Raw genomic sequence first — 14,687 nt, 5'->3', positions numbered from 1 at the left:
TACTGCAAATCAGCAGAGCACTTTTACCCCAGTACTTTCGCTAGTCCACTTTAGTCTATGACAGAATCACAGATGACGCAGAAGAATGAAATCAAATATTTTTTTTAATCGTATTTTGTAAATAAATCTAAAAACAGAGAACCAAGCACAAAAAACGTGGAGCACTGCACTGCAGTTTTGTATAATGAGATCATGTGCATTTTGGAGAGGGTTAGGACAGGGGTCCTTGTGTGCAGTAGAGCTGGTACACAGTACGGCTCAAGGCAGGCCCAAGATTTCTGGAAATGTAAAATGTCAACAGACTTAATGAGATATAGCACTTGTGTTCAGATTATCAACTTGATAATTTGTTTTTTTTAGCTCTATGTACTTTATAAATCTACCAGAAAATAATGCCATAGAACAGCAGAAAAAGACCATAATCAGGTAAATAAGTCAAACTTGCCATTGAAATACAAAGCCTAAACTTGAATGGTAGGGACCAGTGAGATTAGATTTAATTTAGGTTCAGATGACACACACACACACACACACACACACACAAAAAAAATATACAAAATACAAACCTTTTGAGTTTACCATATTTGATGGAGGCGAGGAGCTTTTCTCTCTCTGCTTCTGACACACACAGGGCATACGCATCCAACAAACTGAAAGAGGTGAACGTTTGCAAAATCACAATCACAACTCCATCCACCATGTCCATATTAAGAACGTCCAGGCGCTGCCTGTCCTGTTGGGCCAGTCATGGTCTGGTGGTAGGGAACTGGTCTTGTGACCGGAGGGTCGTGAGTTCAATTCCCAGACCTGAGGCCATGACTGAGGTGCCCTTGAGCAAGGCACCTAACCCCAACTGCTCCCCGGGCGCTGGGCTAGGGCTGCCCACCGCTCTGGGCACATGTGATCCACAGCCCCCTAGTAATCACTAGTGTGTGTGTGTATGTTCTAACTGCACAGATGGGTAAATGCGGAGGACAAATTTCGATTGCAAATAAGGCACATTTGACTTTTGTTCTGAATAACGAGTGCACTGCAGGGTACGTACCTGCTCACTGTACTGTAGTGCTCCAAAATGGCAGCTGCTTTATCACCAGAGATGCCACTGATTTGCATCAGCTGCCTGGCAAACACCTCCCTAACTGTCTGACACTGGGAGAGAAGAGGCTAATGAGCCACAGCAGCACAAGGACAGAGGCGAGAGTGAATGATGAACGCACACAAAAGCCCTCCAGCAGTGAATACCGCTCACACTCCCACACTAATGGCACACCTTGTTTTTCACAGCCCCGTGGTTGAACTCGGCAAAGGAGATCAGAGAGCAACGAGGTCCCTCCGTGGCTCCGCCCTCCACGTCACACTCGACGTCTCCCTCCAGTTCTCTGGAGCGGCAGAACAGCACGCGGTTCTGGGGCCGGGAAGCAGCTCAGTCAGGATACAACTACTATAAACCCAAGTCAGCTCTATTCAAAAGAAAGCCGTACTCCACGCACTACAGCGCAGCACAGATGCGCGGCATCTTGCACTGGTCAGCATGCGTGGTCTGAGAATGACCTGATAAAGTTTCTGCAGGTGTCTGGTCATGACTGTGAGGTAGGCAGCCGATTCCCTGACGTCCTGAACTCTCTTCACAAAGAAGCCATCCACCACCTGGAACGTGCAAATACACGTACTCTTCTAAATAAACACGTTCATTTTCTAAAACCAACATGGTGTATGCATGTCCCTGCTCTAATACAGATGAACATATTTAAATGATTTGATATTAAGTGATATTTAGAACATCTTTTTGTAACAAAAATATTCATGTATGAGATGAGGCTGAAAATAAATAAATATGGGTGAATGCTTATGGACAATACAGCTTATTCTTTAGCTTTATTGCCCACTTTAAAAGCGCATATTAAATTCGAGTACCCATTTCTTTTCTAGTTTCACATATTGTACACTAGAAAACAAAAGACAAATACTTCACAACTCCTAAACGTCAAAGTGAGTCTGTATATCAATTATACACCTGATCTCATTTAAGGCCCAAGACACAGTGTGTTTACTAATACACTTCTTTAATATCATCTGTAGTCAGTGATGACAGTTCTGGCAGACTTGAGCAGGTGTACCTGTGTATTGACTATAGCTTGTTGTAAAGTGCTCTCTGGTAGACTCAGGTGAGCTGCTGTAGCCCCACACTCCTCTACCAGGTAGATGGGCTTGTGTAGACCACACCTCTTCAGACGGAACTGCCGGAGAAAGGTGTCAAAAGTTGCATGGTTGCTGTGTGCAGTCACGCAGACAGTAATGTTTGATGACGCCTGAGTATTTGTCCTTACTGCAATCAGGACATTCTTGATAAAATGCCACAGCTTACAGCATTGACTAAGCTTCAGTGTTTCTAATTTCTCCTAATTATATCCAACCTGAACTACGGAACAATTTCAATAGTGTTTTGGCACCTGCGGTGCATGGATTCCTAATTAGGATCCTCTCAAAGACATGATTTCACTTCTCTACCAAGCGCTGGTCATGGTAAGCTCACTCATTTATCAAGTAAAGACCTACAATTCCTGTCCATCTTATATCAAACTTTCCCTGATGGTATGCATGCAAAAAAAAAGCAGGTCTTTATTTTATACCTTCTGCTCTCTGAAGCGTCCGTCCATGATGCTGCCACAGAGGTCATCCATCCTCTTCCTCTCTATGATGTAATCAAGGACCAACTCTTTTGCGACCGGTGGGCGCAGCAGACCTTCATTTAAATACAGCCATTAACACATCTCTGTGTAAATGCTATGCAGAGCATGTACATACAGTTGGATCTCACACAGCTTATGAGTACTGCACTGAGAAAACACAAACTGATAGCTTCTATCTGAAGGGTCTACCTGGTGAAGGAATCTTCACAAAATATTAAAGCATTCTTTAAAAAATGCTATTGACTTGAATGCTACAAAACACCAGTGGCTACTAAAGATGACAATCACAGAGAGTGCGTAAGACATTACCAGGAATAGGTTCCACTTTCTCACGAGCTACCCACAGGAAGTCTCCCACATTTAGCTTCCTGATGTCAAAGGTCACTCCATTCTTCTGCAGCTCTTTAACCAGCTCTTGTTTGCGCGCAGTGTTCCCGCTGGCATCCAAAGACATAAGCAACACAGTGACAACTCGGCGCTCAATGAAACCAAATCACGGACAATGAAAAACTGTTTTACCTACCCAGTGGTTTCAATGAAGTCAACACACAGCACAATGTCGTAAGTACCAGGCAGGAGGCGACACCCTCCTGCAGCACTGCCTGTGCCTGACAGACCTGAAAAAGTTGCAGCATTTTCTGCCTGCCTTACTGAAATGGATGCGGACGGCTCCTCGGTTGGCCCGCTGAAGAGAAAAACAAATTAATTTTTTTAAGTTTTTTTTTATTAATAGATGCAGATGGAATATATTTCACATCTCATCAGAATGACTATGAAGACTGGTATTAGGAGTAGTGGGCAGTCAGAACAAGATCCTGTTTTTGTCCAGCTTTTTAAAAATGTCTTGCCAAAAGGCAAGCCCCTTTTTTCTTCCTATTAGACGATTTTTTGGTACTTTTCTTCTCTAAACAACTTTTTGGCTAGCGTAGGCAGCCTCATGTTTTCTGTCTCTGTTAGTCATTCGCTCTCACCAACTGTTTTCGCCGTCCTCCTCCTCTTCCTCTTCCTCTTCCTCCCCCTCATTCACAGTGAGGTCAATGGTTACTGGTCCATCTTCCAAACTGGTAACTGGTCCATCTCCTGAACTGGTTACTGGTCCATCCCCCACATTCTCAGTCACAGTCCTCTTCTCCTCCTCTCGTCCACCATCTGTCTGCCCTTCTTCACACTCCAGTCTCTCCGCCAGAGCTAGTCCCAGCTCAGTCAGCGAATACCTGAGAAACAAATGAGAAAAGAGACCGAAGCAACCAGATCAGCTCCATTATTCATTCCGTCATATCTATCTATATATGTGACAGAGCTTAATATGAAACAACAGACATTTTTGTCATCGCATGATATACACTATATGGACAAAACAATTAGAACACACCTTAATTATTGAATTTGGTTATTTCATTCAGTCCCATAGTCACAGACATATTAAAATCAAGCAACCAGCCAGGTGGTCGGCCTTTAGAGACATATGTGAAAGAATGGCTCATTCTAAGGAGCACATTCAATTTAAGTATGGTACTGTAATAGGATGCCACAGTGGCAAAAAGTCAGTTAAGTGAAATTTATTCCCCACTAGAAATTCCAGGATGAACTGTCAGTGGTATTATTGAAAAGTAAACAGGCTTAGGGACCACAGCAACCCAGCCACAGTGTAAATGAAGTTACAGAGCAGGGTCGCCAAGTACCGAGGGGTGGAGTGCATAAAAGTTGACAAAGCTCTGCTGACTCAATAACTGCAGAATTCCAAACCTTTCCTTCCATTAACATCAGCATAAAAACTGCAAACTGGGAGCTTCATGCCATGGGCATGGTTGAGCAGCTACACGCAGCTTACATCACAAAGCACAATGCCAGGGGTCAGATGGAGGGGCGCAAAATATAATGCCACTGGAGTGATGTGATGAGTCATGCTTCTCTACCTGGAGGTCTGAGTGTTACCTGCCTGACTGCACTGTGGCAAATTTAAAGATTGGTGGAGGAGGGACAATGTAATGGGACTGTTTGTCAGGAATCTTAGTTCCAGTGAAGGGAAACCTCAATGCTTCAGAAAGCATTTCAGACAATTGTCTGTTTCCAACTTTGTGGGAAGAGAGTAGTGACGGCCCTTTCTATTCCAGCACGACTGTGCCCCAGGGCACAAAGCAAAGTCCATGAAGGCATGGTTGGGTGAACTTGGTGTGGAAGAACTTCACTTGCCCACACAGAGTCCTACCTCAACCCCACTGAATAGCTGAAAGGGGGGGGGGGGGGGGGGCGGGCATATTGGGGTGGATTATAAAGGATCCTGTAGTTGCAATGTGTATGTGTGTCATTACTCATGTCCACATAGTGCACATCATCATAAAACACAAGCCTATTTAGAGTCCATCCTTAATTTATTCTTAAATCTTTCTCTGTCTGACTGGTTCACAGTGAAAACATGATTTTGAGTCAGTTTGAAAGGGGTACATTTTACAATACAGAGTGAGATTTACCTTGCAGGGCTGTGGGTCTTCAGGAGAAGGTTCTTCTGGATAAGAGTGCTTACTGAGGACCACGCTGTGTATTTACTGCCTAGATCAGGCTATCCACAAAGACCAGATTGCAAATGTTGGGTTAAACACAATTACCTAAACTCAGTAGATGCATATTAAAGTATGCATATAATATGCATAAAACATGCATATTAAAGTTTGCAATAATGTTTTAGAAGTTGAATCAGTAATCTTACCACTGAGAAGGATTTATCACAAAGGGACTGTGCCTCATTCTGCAGTTCATTTTTAAACATGAAGCCTTTACTGTCAGGTAACTAAGAAGCAAAGATCAATATAATATTTTCTTTTAGTTACACATCCATGGGTTTTCTACCAAAATATAAATCAGTAAATGCAGAGTCATGGTTGTTGCTTGTGACATAAATCAGAAATATCCAGTTTGTTTTTTTTTAGCTCTGTGCATTATACAGCTACTACAAATGGGTGTACAATGTCTGTCTCACCTGTGCGTGCCTGTACAACGTGAGCAGAACAGCGTAGGCTCCAGATCTCTTCTGGGGTACATACTCCCTCTTCTTCCTTACTCCGCCTTGGTTTCTGACACTACCCTCCGCTTTTCTCTGCGGAGGAAAAATGCCCATCAAGCAATGGAAAACATATACGAAAAACATGGACTCTGAGTCTGTAATAATAGTTTAATCTACCATATTTTCTCCACCCTTTCCCAAAAGATCCTTGGAACAATGGGGCACAGATTTGTCAGGGTGAAGTTTGTCGCAAGGTTGATTTGTAGTAAAATCACTTGGAAGGGAATGAACAGGAGCGTGGACACCTGTAAAACAACAAAAGTAAAACATAAGCTTGTGGCAATAAAGTTTCTACGTTTAAATCTACAGAAGGACAATTTTCACTGTTCATAACAGCTCAATTTACCGTTTTCTTTGTAATGCTTCTGAAGCCGTTCATCCAGGATCTTACATATACCGTCTCCAAAATTCTGCAGGATCTTTGCCTCTTTGCCGTTTTTCAGGGGAAGAGGGTATTTCTTCAAAGAATGAATAGCCTTAAAAATAGAATTTATTGTTCAGCAGGTGTTAAGATGCACCAAACTCAACCTACCTGCTAATATGATGATTATACACAAAATAGCCCGCTTATATGACAGCACACAAGATCCAGTTCACCTTTTGATACACATATTGCGTTTTCAGTCCCTTCTCTTTGGCGTGGTCGCGCATCTCAGTTAGCCATTGAAGAAAAAGAGGGTTGGGGCAAGAGGGTAAAGGGCGTTTCCGACCCAAACGCACTGGACCGGGTTCCGACGGCATATTTGAATCCAGTAACCTGTCCTAGACACTACACAAGGTAACACACCGCTATTCAGTTACATTTTGAAGGCAAGAAGCTAATGTTATCAGTACATAAACGAACAAGTTGTGCAGGTGTAGTTAGCTAGTCGCCGTCTCTTCCCATGTATTTAGCTATCTAGCTTGCTACCCAACTACACTGCATGGACTAAAAGGCAAGCGAGTGTGTTTTAATGTGATGGGAACATCTGTTATTGTAGTGCGTTACACTACTATTACACCCAGTGTCCATCCACTCTGCCTAAGGCAGCCTGCGAGCTCGCTAAGCTCCCCAGCTAGCCAAGAGTTTAGGAACTAGCTCAGTTACGTCTGAGTGCTTTGTGGAAGTGAGAGGCAAAGAATATTAGCACGTTTTCTACGCTGTAGCCAACACTATGGACCTAACTGGAATATAGCTAGCTAAATGATCTAAAAGTGTCAGCTATCTCGCCGATTCCCGGGTTCGCTCTCCCCGCCACTGTTTTGAAAACATTGCTCTATGGGCGGTAGAGTACGAACGTCTATGGTCTGTTGACAATGTGCCGCACAGCACAAACAGCGCCACTCACAGGCGCGATGGAGTAAGAACATGGCCGTGCGAAATTAGGTATTTTTTTTCGTGGACAATGAAATGTACGCAGCGCTATTAAACGTATCAGTTTCTCGTAGTCTGAGGACGTTTTACTAATCTGTTCTGTTGGTTACTGCATGATCTATGATGTGTGTGTGTGTGTGTGTGTGTGTGTGTGTGTGTGTGTGTGTGTGTATGTGTGTATGTATGTAATTAGATATACTGTGTGTGTGTGTGTGTGTGTGTGTGTGTGTATATATGTATGTATATATATATATATACACACACACACACACACATATATATACATACATATAACGGGCCTAACGACAAACTCAAACCGTTAACATCCAGGAGCCTTACAGTGAGTCTGCTCGTGAATTCCAGCAACAAGACCCAACAAGGATCAGGAATCCGCTGCATGCACACACGGCATCCACCCACTGACTCACTCATCCACGCTCTCCCGGTCTTTCTCTGCACTCAGCACCCCTTCTCAGTTTTTGTTTACATACAGTTCAAAAATGAAAGAACTCGACAAGATGTCCTATGCTGCTCGTGGCTCATGAACAAAATGAACAATGCGTGTCGTGAAATAAACATTTAATTGTCATGAATAGAATGCACATTCATTGGAAAAAACAAATCAGTAGTAAAATCCCAGTTTTCCACATAATCGATACTCTGCCTCTACCCCTGTTAGGCTTAAGCACATATTAAATGTCTTCTTTGTGTCAGTAGTGGCTGCTACCAAATTAAATGTATACCATTGGTATATCAGTGAGCTGAACACTGACTTTGAGGTTCCTAAGCAGTGTCAGAAAAGTGAAAATAATGTCCACAATACATAATATGTAAAATGCACATTCAGAGAATTAATTGTTAATGTAAATGTAGAAAATCTTGCATAAATGATAAACTCCACCCAGGAAACATTACCAGCTCAATGAATATAAATCTGTTTTTACAAAACATCTATCAGTATATATTACAAACAGCAGTAATGAGTGACCAAGAACGCTTTCCCTCTACAGTAACCCCATAAAAAAAACGAGAACTTAGAAAATAAGGCACTGTTGGAATATTACAAATGCAACTTTAGCACTTTAATGTAAAAATGTCTCCCCTGAGCCGCAACACAGAATTTATTATATTTACAGTTGTAGTAGTAGTATTACAGTCTTATCTCTTTCAGTAATAGAAAATGCCTCAATGTAAACTGAACTAGTGCATAATTATTACCAATTTCAAAGGGAAGAACCAGCCCTCATCAATAGTGTAAACTGTGAGTGAATCTATTACTGCTTAAGGCACATTAACCAGTTCATCCAATATGTCATGGCACAGAAGGAAAGGTATTGCTGTTATCATTTCATTATAACTGCAAGTTTCCCCTTCTATTTTTCCTTCTTTAAAATATATATACATATTTCATATAAACCAGCTGACATGGTGCGATGAACGGTGTGCGTATTCTTCATTGTGTCTTCATTTGCCAACTCGCACGTCCTTCTATCTTCCTCCTGACCCTGCCGTGTCATCACTGTTCAGTGACAGAGGGGACCCGGGTAGGGAGCTCTCCTCCGTTCCGCTCGTGCCCGCCGCTCCCGACTGCCTGCGTGCCCCCTTGGCCCGCAAGAAGGCGCTGTTTGGATGCTGGTGGTGGAGGTGGCGGAGTAAGGCGTCCTGGGTGGAGGCCGTGTGGCCGCACTCCTCGCAAACATAGAGCTTGGTGCGGCGTTCCTTGTAGGCGTACTGTTGCGTCACGCCGTGGATCTTCTTCATGTGGGACTCCAGAGAGCAGCGTTGGGTAAAGGCCTTTTCGCATAAATCACATTTGTACGGACGGACACCTTGGAGAGAGACGTGCATGTTTTAGAGTCTGTGTGTGGAGTGTATTCACTAGACTCTCTTTGACCTACAACTTTGGAGCAGGATCAAAAGCAGTAGGAAGCTGTAACTGTACCTAAACCGGTATACTCACATTTTTACACAGCCCTATGAATAAATCTGATCAATTCTTGTTTGATTCATTATCTACAAAGAGCAGCTCTACCAGCAAAATACTTTATGCTCACATACCTGTGTGCGTGCGGACGTGCCTCTTGAGATCGAAGGTGTCATTAAAGCCCTTGCCGCAAAAATTGCACAGGTGCCTTTTCTGTTCGCTGTGGCACTTTAGGTGTCTATTGAGCATTCTTTGGAACTGGAACACTTTCTGGCACACCTGACAAACATAGGTTCCACCTGCTACGGATGCTAGAGAGGTCACAGTGCTGGGTGTGGGGCATGGGATTGCCATGGCTTCGGGAGAACCAGTGGTCGTGCTTGGCATGAAAGTTTGAGTCTCGGAGGGTGGTTCACCAGTGGTAACCTGTCAATGTTAAGTTAAATTAATGAAGGTAAGATATGTTATGAAATTGTCCACATTTCCTTTCAACATGAAATGTTCTCGAATGCTCTGAACCAACATCTGAGTTTCTTTCATCACTGAAATTCAACATAGATTCAGCATAAATGGTTCATAAAAGATGAACCATATTTCTGTCAAAAGAGTTAGATGATTACCACTGAAACAATGCAGCTCTAACCAGTTTTTACCTCGAGAGCATTAACGCCATAACAGTAAATAATGAAGTGCGCATTTCGGAAAAGGCCTCACCTTGATCTTGGAGCGGACATAGGTACTGCTCTGTGAACTTCTGATGCGTTCTATCTCTGGACTGTGCTGTTGTCCCAGAGCAGTAGAGGAAGGCAGTTCAGCCGTAGACACCACGGCATAGGGGTCCTGTGTATATTTCTGTGTGCACAAGGTGTGCTCTTTACGAGTGGACAGGCACAGGGCCACTTCAGCCGTACTGGCCTCCGTCTCCTCCCAAAGAGCCGGAGGGGACACAGAAACTGGAAGAGAAAGAATCGAGAGATCATGAGCAAAGATACGAGTATCAGTTGAATCATTTGAGGAGAGTGGTGGCAAAATAATATTATCGTCACTTCGTTTCCCTTTTCTCAACCAAATCTAACCTCAATTGTACTTTTGTTCTCACCTCGACAACAATTTACATCTTTCTTGCAAAGTTTGGGTTACATCTTCCAGACCACCCATATTATTGCTGTAGGTGGTGATGAAGAATGTGAATATTATTAGAAACTGAATGTTACATGTGGCTCTCAGGAAACTGGGGACAGTTGTGCCTCCGGGGAAGGTGTGTGTGAGTGGGTGGGAGGCAGGCGTGCGTTTCTCTGTGTGTGAGTGTCAGTGTATGTGTGTGCATGTGTGTGTGTGTATTGTCCTGGTCTGAAGTCAGCCACTCCTATTACAGCAGTACCAGTCCTACCAGCCAGGCTAGAGACACAGGCTTGTGATCTCTTTATACAAGTGTGCACACAACACAACACAAAGGCTGGAAGCAGAACTCTAGTAAAGTATTATGTTTTCTACCATCCTGATCTTCAATGATCTGTTAAATAATAATAATAATAATAATAATAATGATGATGGTGATGGTGATGGTGTCCTGCCACTCTGGCCATCCTACCACTTTTTTACAGTAAGTAGTACACAATGAATCTCTTGATCCTGGTGAAACATAATCAGACGAATTGCAAATTATAATGCAAATGTTGTGTTCTTTATGTAACGGTATGTGCAGAACACAAGAGTGCAGAGTAGCCTTTTCTCTATACGCTAGCTGGTTTCTATTCCTCAAAAAGGGATAAATGATTTTGAACGTCCCCCACAGTTGTAAAAAAATCTGTCGTCTGCTGTGCTTTTTTGAGCTCAGGTCCTTAGCCTGCATTGTGGAAATGTAAGCAAAGGACAATTAAATAAATAAATAAATATTCTTAGGAGGGGCATACATCAGCATTTTGCTATAGCTGATGCACTGATTTTTTTTCTTGCCTTACCTATTTGGATTTATCTTGAGCTATATTGCAACTCCTCCCTGTTCTTACAACCACGCCATGTGTGTTTGCAGCCAACGTGGAACATGTGCAACAAATGTGGATTGGCAAGATAGAGTGAGAAACCTAAGCCTCATTTTATAAAATAGTTCGAAACAAATAAGCGTTTTTCTTGCCTGTAAATAACAGATCGCCCATTAGCCTTTTAACAGCCCATTAGCGTTGTGTACCAGTTCACTTTCGTTATGGTTTTCCTTCTTTATAGACCCATTCATATGCACATTTAAGTCGCTAGAATTAACTGAAACCAGAGTATTTCATATATATGACTAGTCACGATTAAGTTAAGTGTGTCGGCTATGTACAGGTTCGACTCCTTTTATGGGCTTACAGTGCACGTAGTTCCAAATCTAGTTTTCATGTCTTATCTCGCAACTTTGACACATTTCATGTGACGACACAGCCTTCAGGTTAAGTCAATTACGCTATGAAATGTGAGATAATATTCGGGTAAACACAACAAAGCCTAAACGAAAAAAGTTAATGACACAGATTACAACTTTAATGTTGCGTCGATAAATTAAACCGTGTTCCACTATGTTCTGCAAGGCGAATATCAAACGTAAACGTTAAAGGTGGGCCTTGCCTACTCTTGAAGAGTTTACTCGCGAACAGGCTGTGCCATGTTTGCCAAGGGTGTAGCGGGAAACAGCAGACCGCGCGGCGAAGTCCGTTATTTCCTTTGCTGTTCATTAACTCAGCCATGGACGACAATGCTAGTAAACATTAGTTTTCTTACTAAACGAATTAAAAATTATCTCTTAGAATAAGCCTCGTTGGATGTCTTAAACGACCGTGTAAACAAGAATGTATGGCTACTGAAATTGTGACACAAACGTTGTAATTAATGAACATAAATGGTCATTTTCGTTTACTTGGGACTAGGCGTTTACAATTAGGCCGAAATTATAAACTCGGGATTTTTGGTAACGGCAGCGACGAGAACAGAACAGATATCTGACTTGAATAGGTATCTGAAACAACTTAAGTCTATCTTCCCCCATAAATACCTGCTAAGTACAAGTAATCTGTTTAAACAATGACGTTTCAGTGTGATCGCAGGCCAATGTAGAACAATACTAGAACTGATATTTTAACAACTTAAATTTGCATATCAGTACGAGTTGGCCTATTCCTAAAGTCATGGTTAATCTGTTCCTTAAACTCACAACAATAATAATCAACGGTTTTATAAAGCCTCGCTTTGAAAAGAATAAGTGGCTTATTTTGGGGGTGGTGGGTAGGCTATGCTCCTTGGATATGTTAGGAAATTAAGTTCAAATTGCCCCCCTAAAATCCTGCCGGATTTAGTAAATTATTAGCCTGATTGTTTGTAGTGATGAAGGGAATGGTCCATGGGAAGGGTTTCACAAAAAGAGGGTTGCCTTGCAAGTATTCCGTTAGGTGAATCGGCAGGGTTTTTTGACATCTAAGTAAATGTTTTAATTCCATCTGCCTTTCTAACCCTTTCACAATCACAAATGAAACGGGTTTGCTGTTGACAAACCTTTTCGCAGCGAATAATTATGGTCTATGATCACACCACCACCACAGATATTGTCCTATATCTCATAAGTAAGGCGGTATTAGAAGCTTTAATGTAACGTTTCGTGTAGGCGAAACGGTGTGTAATACAATGTGGTGCAATGAATTTTACATCGTGTATAAGGAAGCCAAATGAGTCTGAAGGTCAACTGAGCGGGTTGTAACGGCTCCTTCTGTCCTCTTACCTCTCACGCACTTTAAAAAGAGATCAATGTGATCATAAGGATATGTTTAGATTGCCATAGTTTCAATTAAAATTTACACATTAAATTCGGGTTTTAAAAGTTAGCCCGAATGTGGACAATAGTCTAAGACTGTTTTCATGAGATTGTAAAAAGGTCTATATTCTAAGGAATTACGTTACTTCGTTGATCAAAATCATTCACAAATGATCAAGAATTTGCAATAATATCTTAGTGACTCATATACCAACTTGTGTTTATGTGTATCACACGATTCACGTTTACCGTTATTCGGTGTAGCCTACGTGGTTCACCTTACTCAAGTTAAATGGGAAGCTAATTATTTGATCTTCTCACCTGGTATGTAAATGTCTCCGCGTTCGTGGTCAGGCAGATCGCTCCAGTTTCTCTTGCCGGGTGATATACTTGGCTTTTTCACAAGGAATGCTCGCGGCATGGTCTATTCTCTCGGTTGTTCTCCGCTATGCTTCTCTAGGTCTCTGTTGTACTTAGAATTGAGCGGTAAACTACTTACGAAAGTGAAAACATACTAAATAAGCCAAAAAATCTAATAAAAGTATTGCTTGTATGTTGGCATCAGGTGAGTAGTAATGTAGAAATACGGATTCTCCTTCCTCTTGACTAGCTCTCCAAACTTTTGTACCTATAGGCTACAGGTTCCCGTGGCGTCTCTCACGATTTGTCCACTTTTGCGTGCCCTTCCTTGTCTTCCGTAACTTTCAGCTTCCAATGTATCCCAGTCCAAATACTTGCTGTATAAACACCGATCCGATGGCTCTGTTAACGGACAACGGTGTAGGGAATATTCCGATCCGTTCACTTGAGACGCAACACGGAGAATTTCAAAGGTTGATTGAAGCGCAGGTACACATTTCATGAGGAAACAGGTGACAGCGCGCATGCGTCTGGAAATAACGGTGACAACAAACCCGACCCAGGCCAGCCTCTGTGTTTTACCTGTTCAACCGGTTTTCTTCCCCCTCTCTCTCTCACACACACACACACTCCCAGTTGCCATTCCGCTTCAAGGCGGGAGCGACTGAAGGCAATACTGAAGAAGAAAGATGGAGATTGACCTAAAACCCAACATTTAATATTGATAGTAACATCACGATAAGAAAGGCTAACTAAGACTGAACCAAAAAGGCGTGGCGACCGCTAAATACGACCGACTCACGTAACATATATATAACACCGTTTAGTTCGCAACACATAGAAACGGGAATATTTTAAGAGCATGAATAAGAATTTTGACGCTAGGTAGATTTTACATGAAACCACAACAAATATATGAACGGGAAGATGCAGAGCGGAGCAAAACTGCTGTCCCAATTCTTAAGAACAACAACATTGTATAAAGACAGGGTCACTGTCTTCCATCGACAACCATTACTGACTTATCTTGTTCTTCCGACCCCAGCTCTAACTGCATTAAAATCACCCGTTTCTATTGACGAATTCTACACTTGCACACACCTGTACACACCTCAGTGAGCTATTACAAACACATCAGAATAGCCCACCACTTTATCCAACAAAAAAATTTGTGATATGGGGGAATCTGTGCACTTCCAAATTAAAACAGAGAAGAGACTAAGATGATGACTAAATAAGGGTGGTAATGAGGAGAGTCATAAGGAATGACACAGAGAAAGGCAGAGGGAGTGTGTAGGTGGTAGAATGAGAGGTATGTCGTCTGGGCTGTCCGAGTGGTTGAGGCAGAACGTTTACCCCATTTTTCTTCCTCCTCATCCCCCTCTCACTTCTTCCCTGTCTGACAACACATAACTTCGGTTTTATTTCTTCATAGTTTGCTGATTATTTGACCATACCTGTTTTGCAGGAGGTGTCTACTTAAAACAACTTTTATCACCCCTGTAACACACAAGCAC

At 42.3% G+C, this 14,687-nt stretch overlaps 2 protein-coding genes across 2 annotated transcripts; both read right to left on the bottom strand.

The window, feature by feature from the left end:
• Positions 1-86: 86 nt before the first annotated feature.
• Positions 87-7,020, bottom strand: mus81 (MUS81 structure-specific endonuclease subunit). Its single transcript, XM_076972647.1, has 16 exons — positions 6,349-7,020; positions 6,098-6,227; positions 5,869-5,996; positions 5,668-5,784; positions 5,398-5,478; positions 5,162-5,250; positions 3,662-3,904; positions 3,214-3,375; positions 3,000-3,127; positions 2,631-2,743; positions 2,118-2,237; positions 1,552-1,647; positions 1,271-1,405; positions 1,046-1,149; positions 567-650; positions 87-278 (listed from the first exon to the last, which is right to left on the bottom strand). Exons 1-16 carry the CDS (start codon positions 6,490-6,492, stop codon positions 212-214), a joined length of 1,941 nt encoding a protein of 646 aa, XP_076828762.1. The 5' UTR covers positions 6,493-7,020; the 3' UTR covers positions 87-211.
• A 649-nt stretch (positions 7,021-7,669) lies between these two features.
• On the bottom strand, positions 7,670-13,649 carry ovol1a (ovo-like zinc finger 1a). Its single transcript, XM_076973223.1, has 4 exons — positions 13,132-13,649; positions 9,744-9,982; positions 9,164-9,455; positions 7,670-8,934 (listed from the first exon to the last, which is right to left on the bottom strand). The coding sequence occupies exons 1-4, from the start codon at positions 13,229-13,231 to the stop codon at positions 8,594-8,596; spliced, it is 972 nt and encodes a 323-aa protein (XP_076829338.1). The 5' UTR covers positions 13,232-13,649; the 3' UTR covers positions 7,670-8,593.
• Positions 13,650-14,687: the final 1,038 nt, after the last annotated feature.

The sequence above is a fragment of the Brachyhypopomus gauderio genome, chromosome 14, assembly GCF_052324685.1.
Source record: "Brachyhypopomus gauderio isolate BG-103 chromosome 14, BGAUD_0.2, whole genome shotgun sequence".
Classification (NCBI taxonomy): Eukaryota; Metazoa; Chordata; class Actinopteri; order Gymnotiformes; family Hypopomidae; genus Brachyhypopomus; species Brachyhypopomus gauderio.
This window is presented reverse-complemented; position numbering and strand designations above follow the sequence as displayed.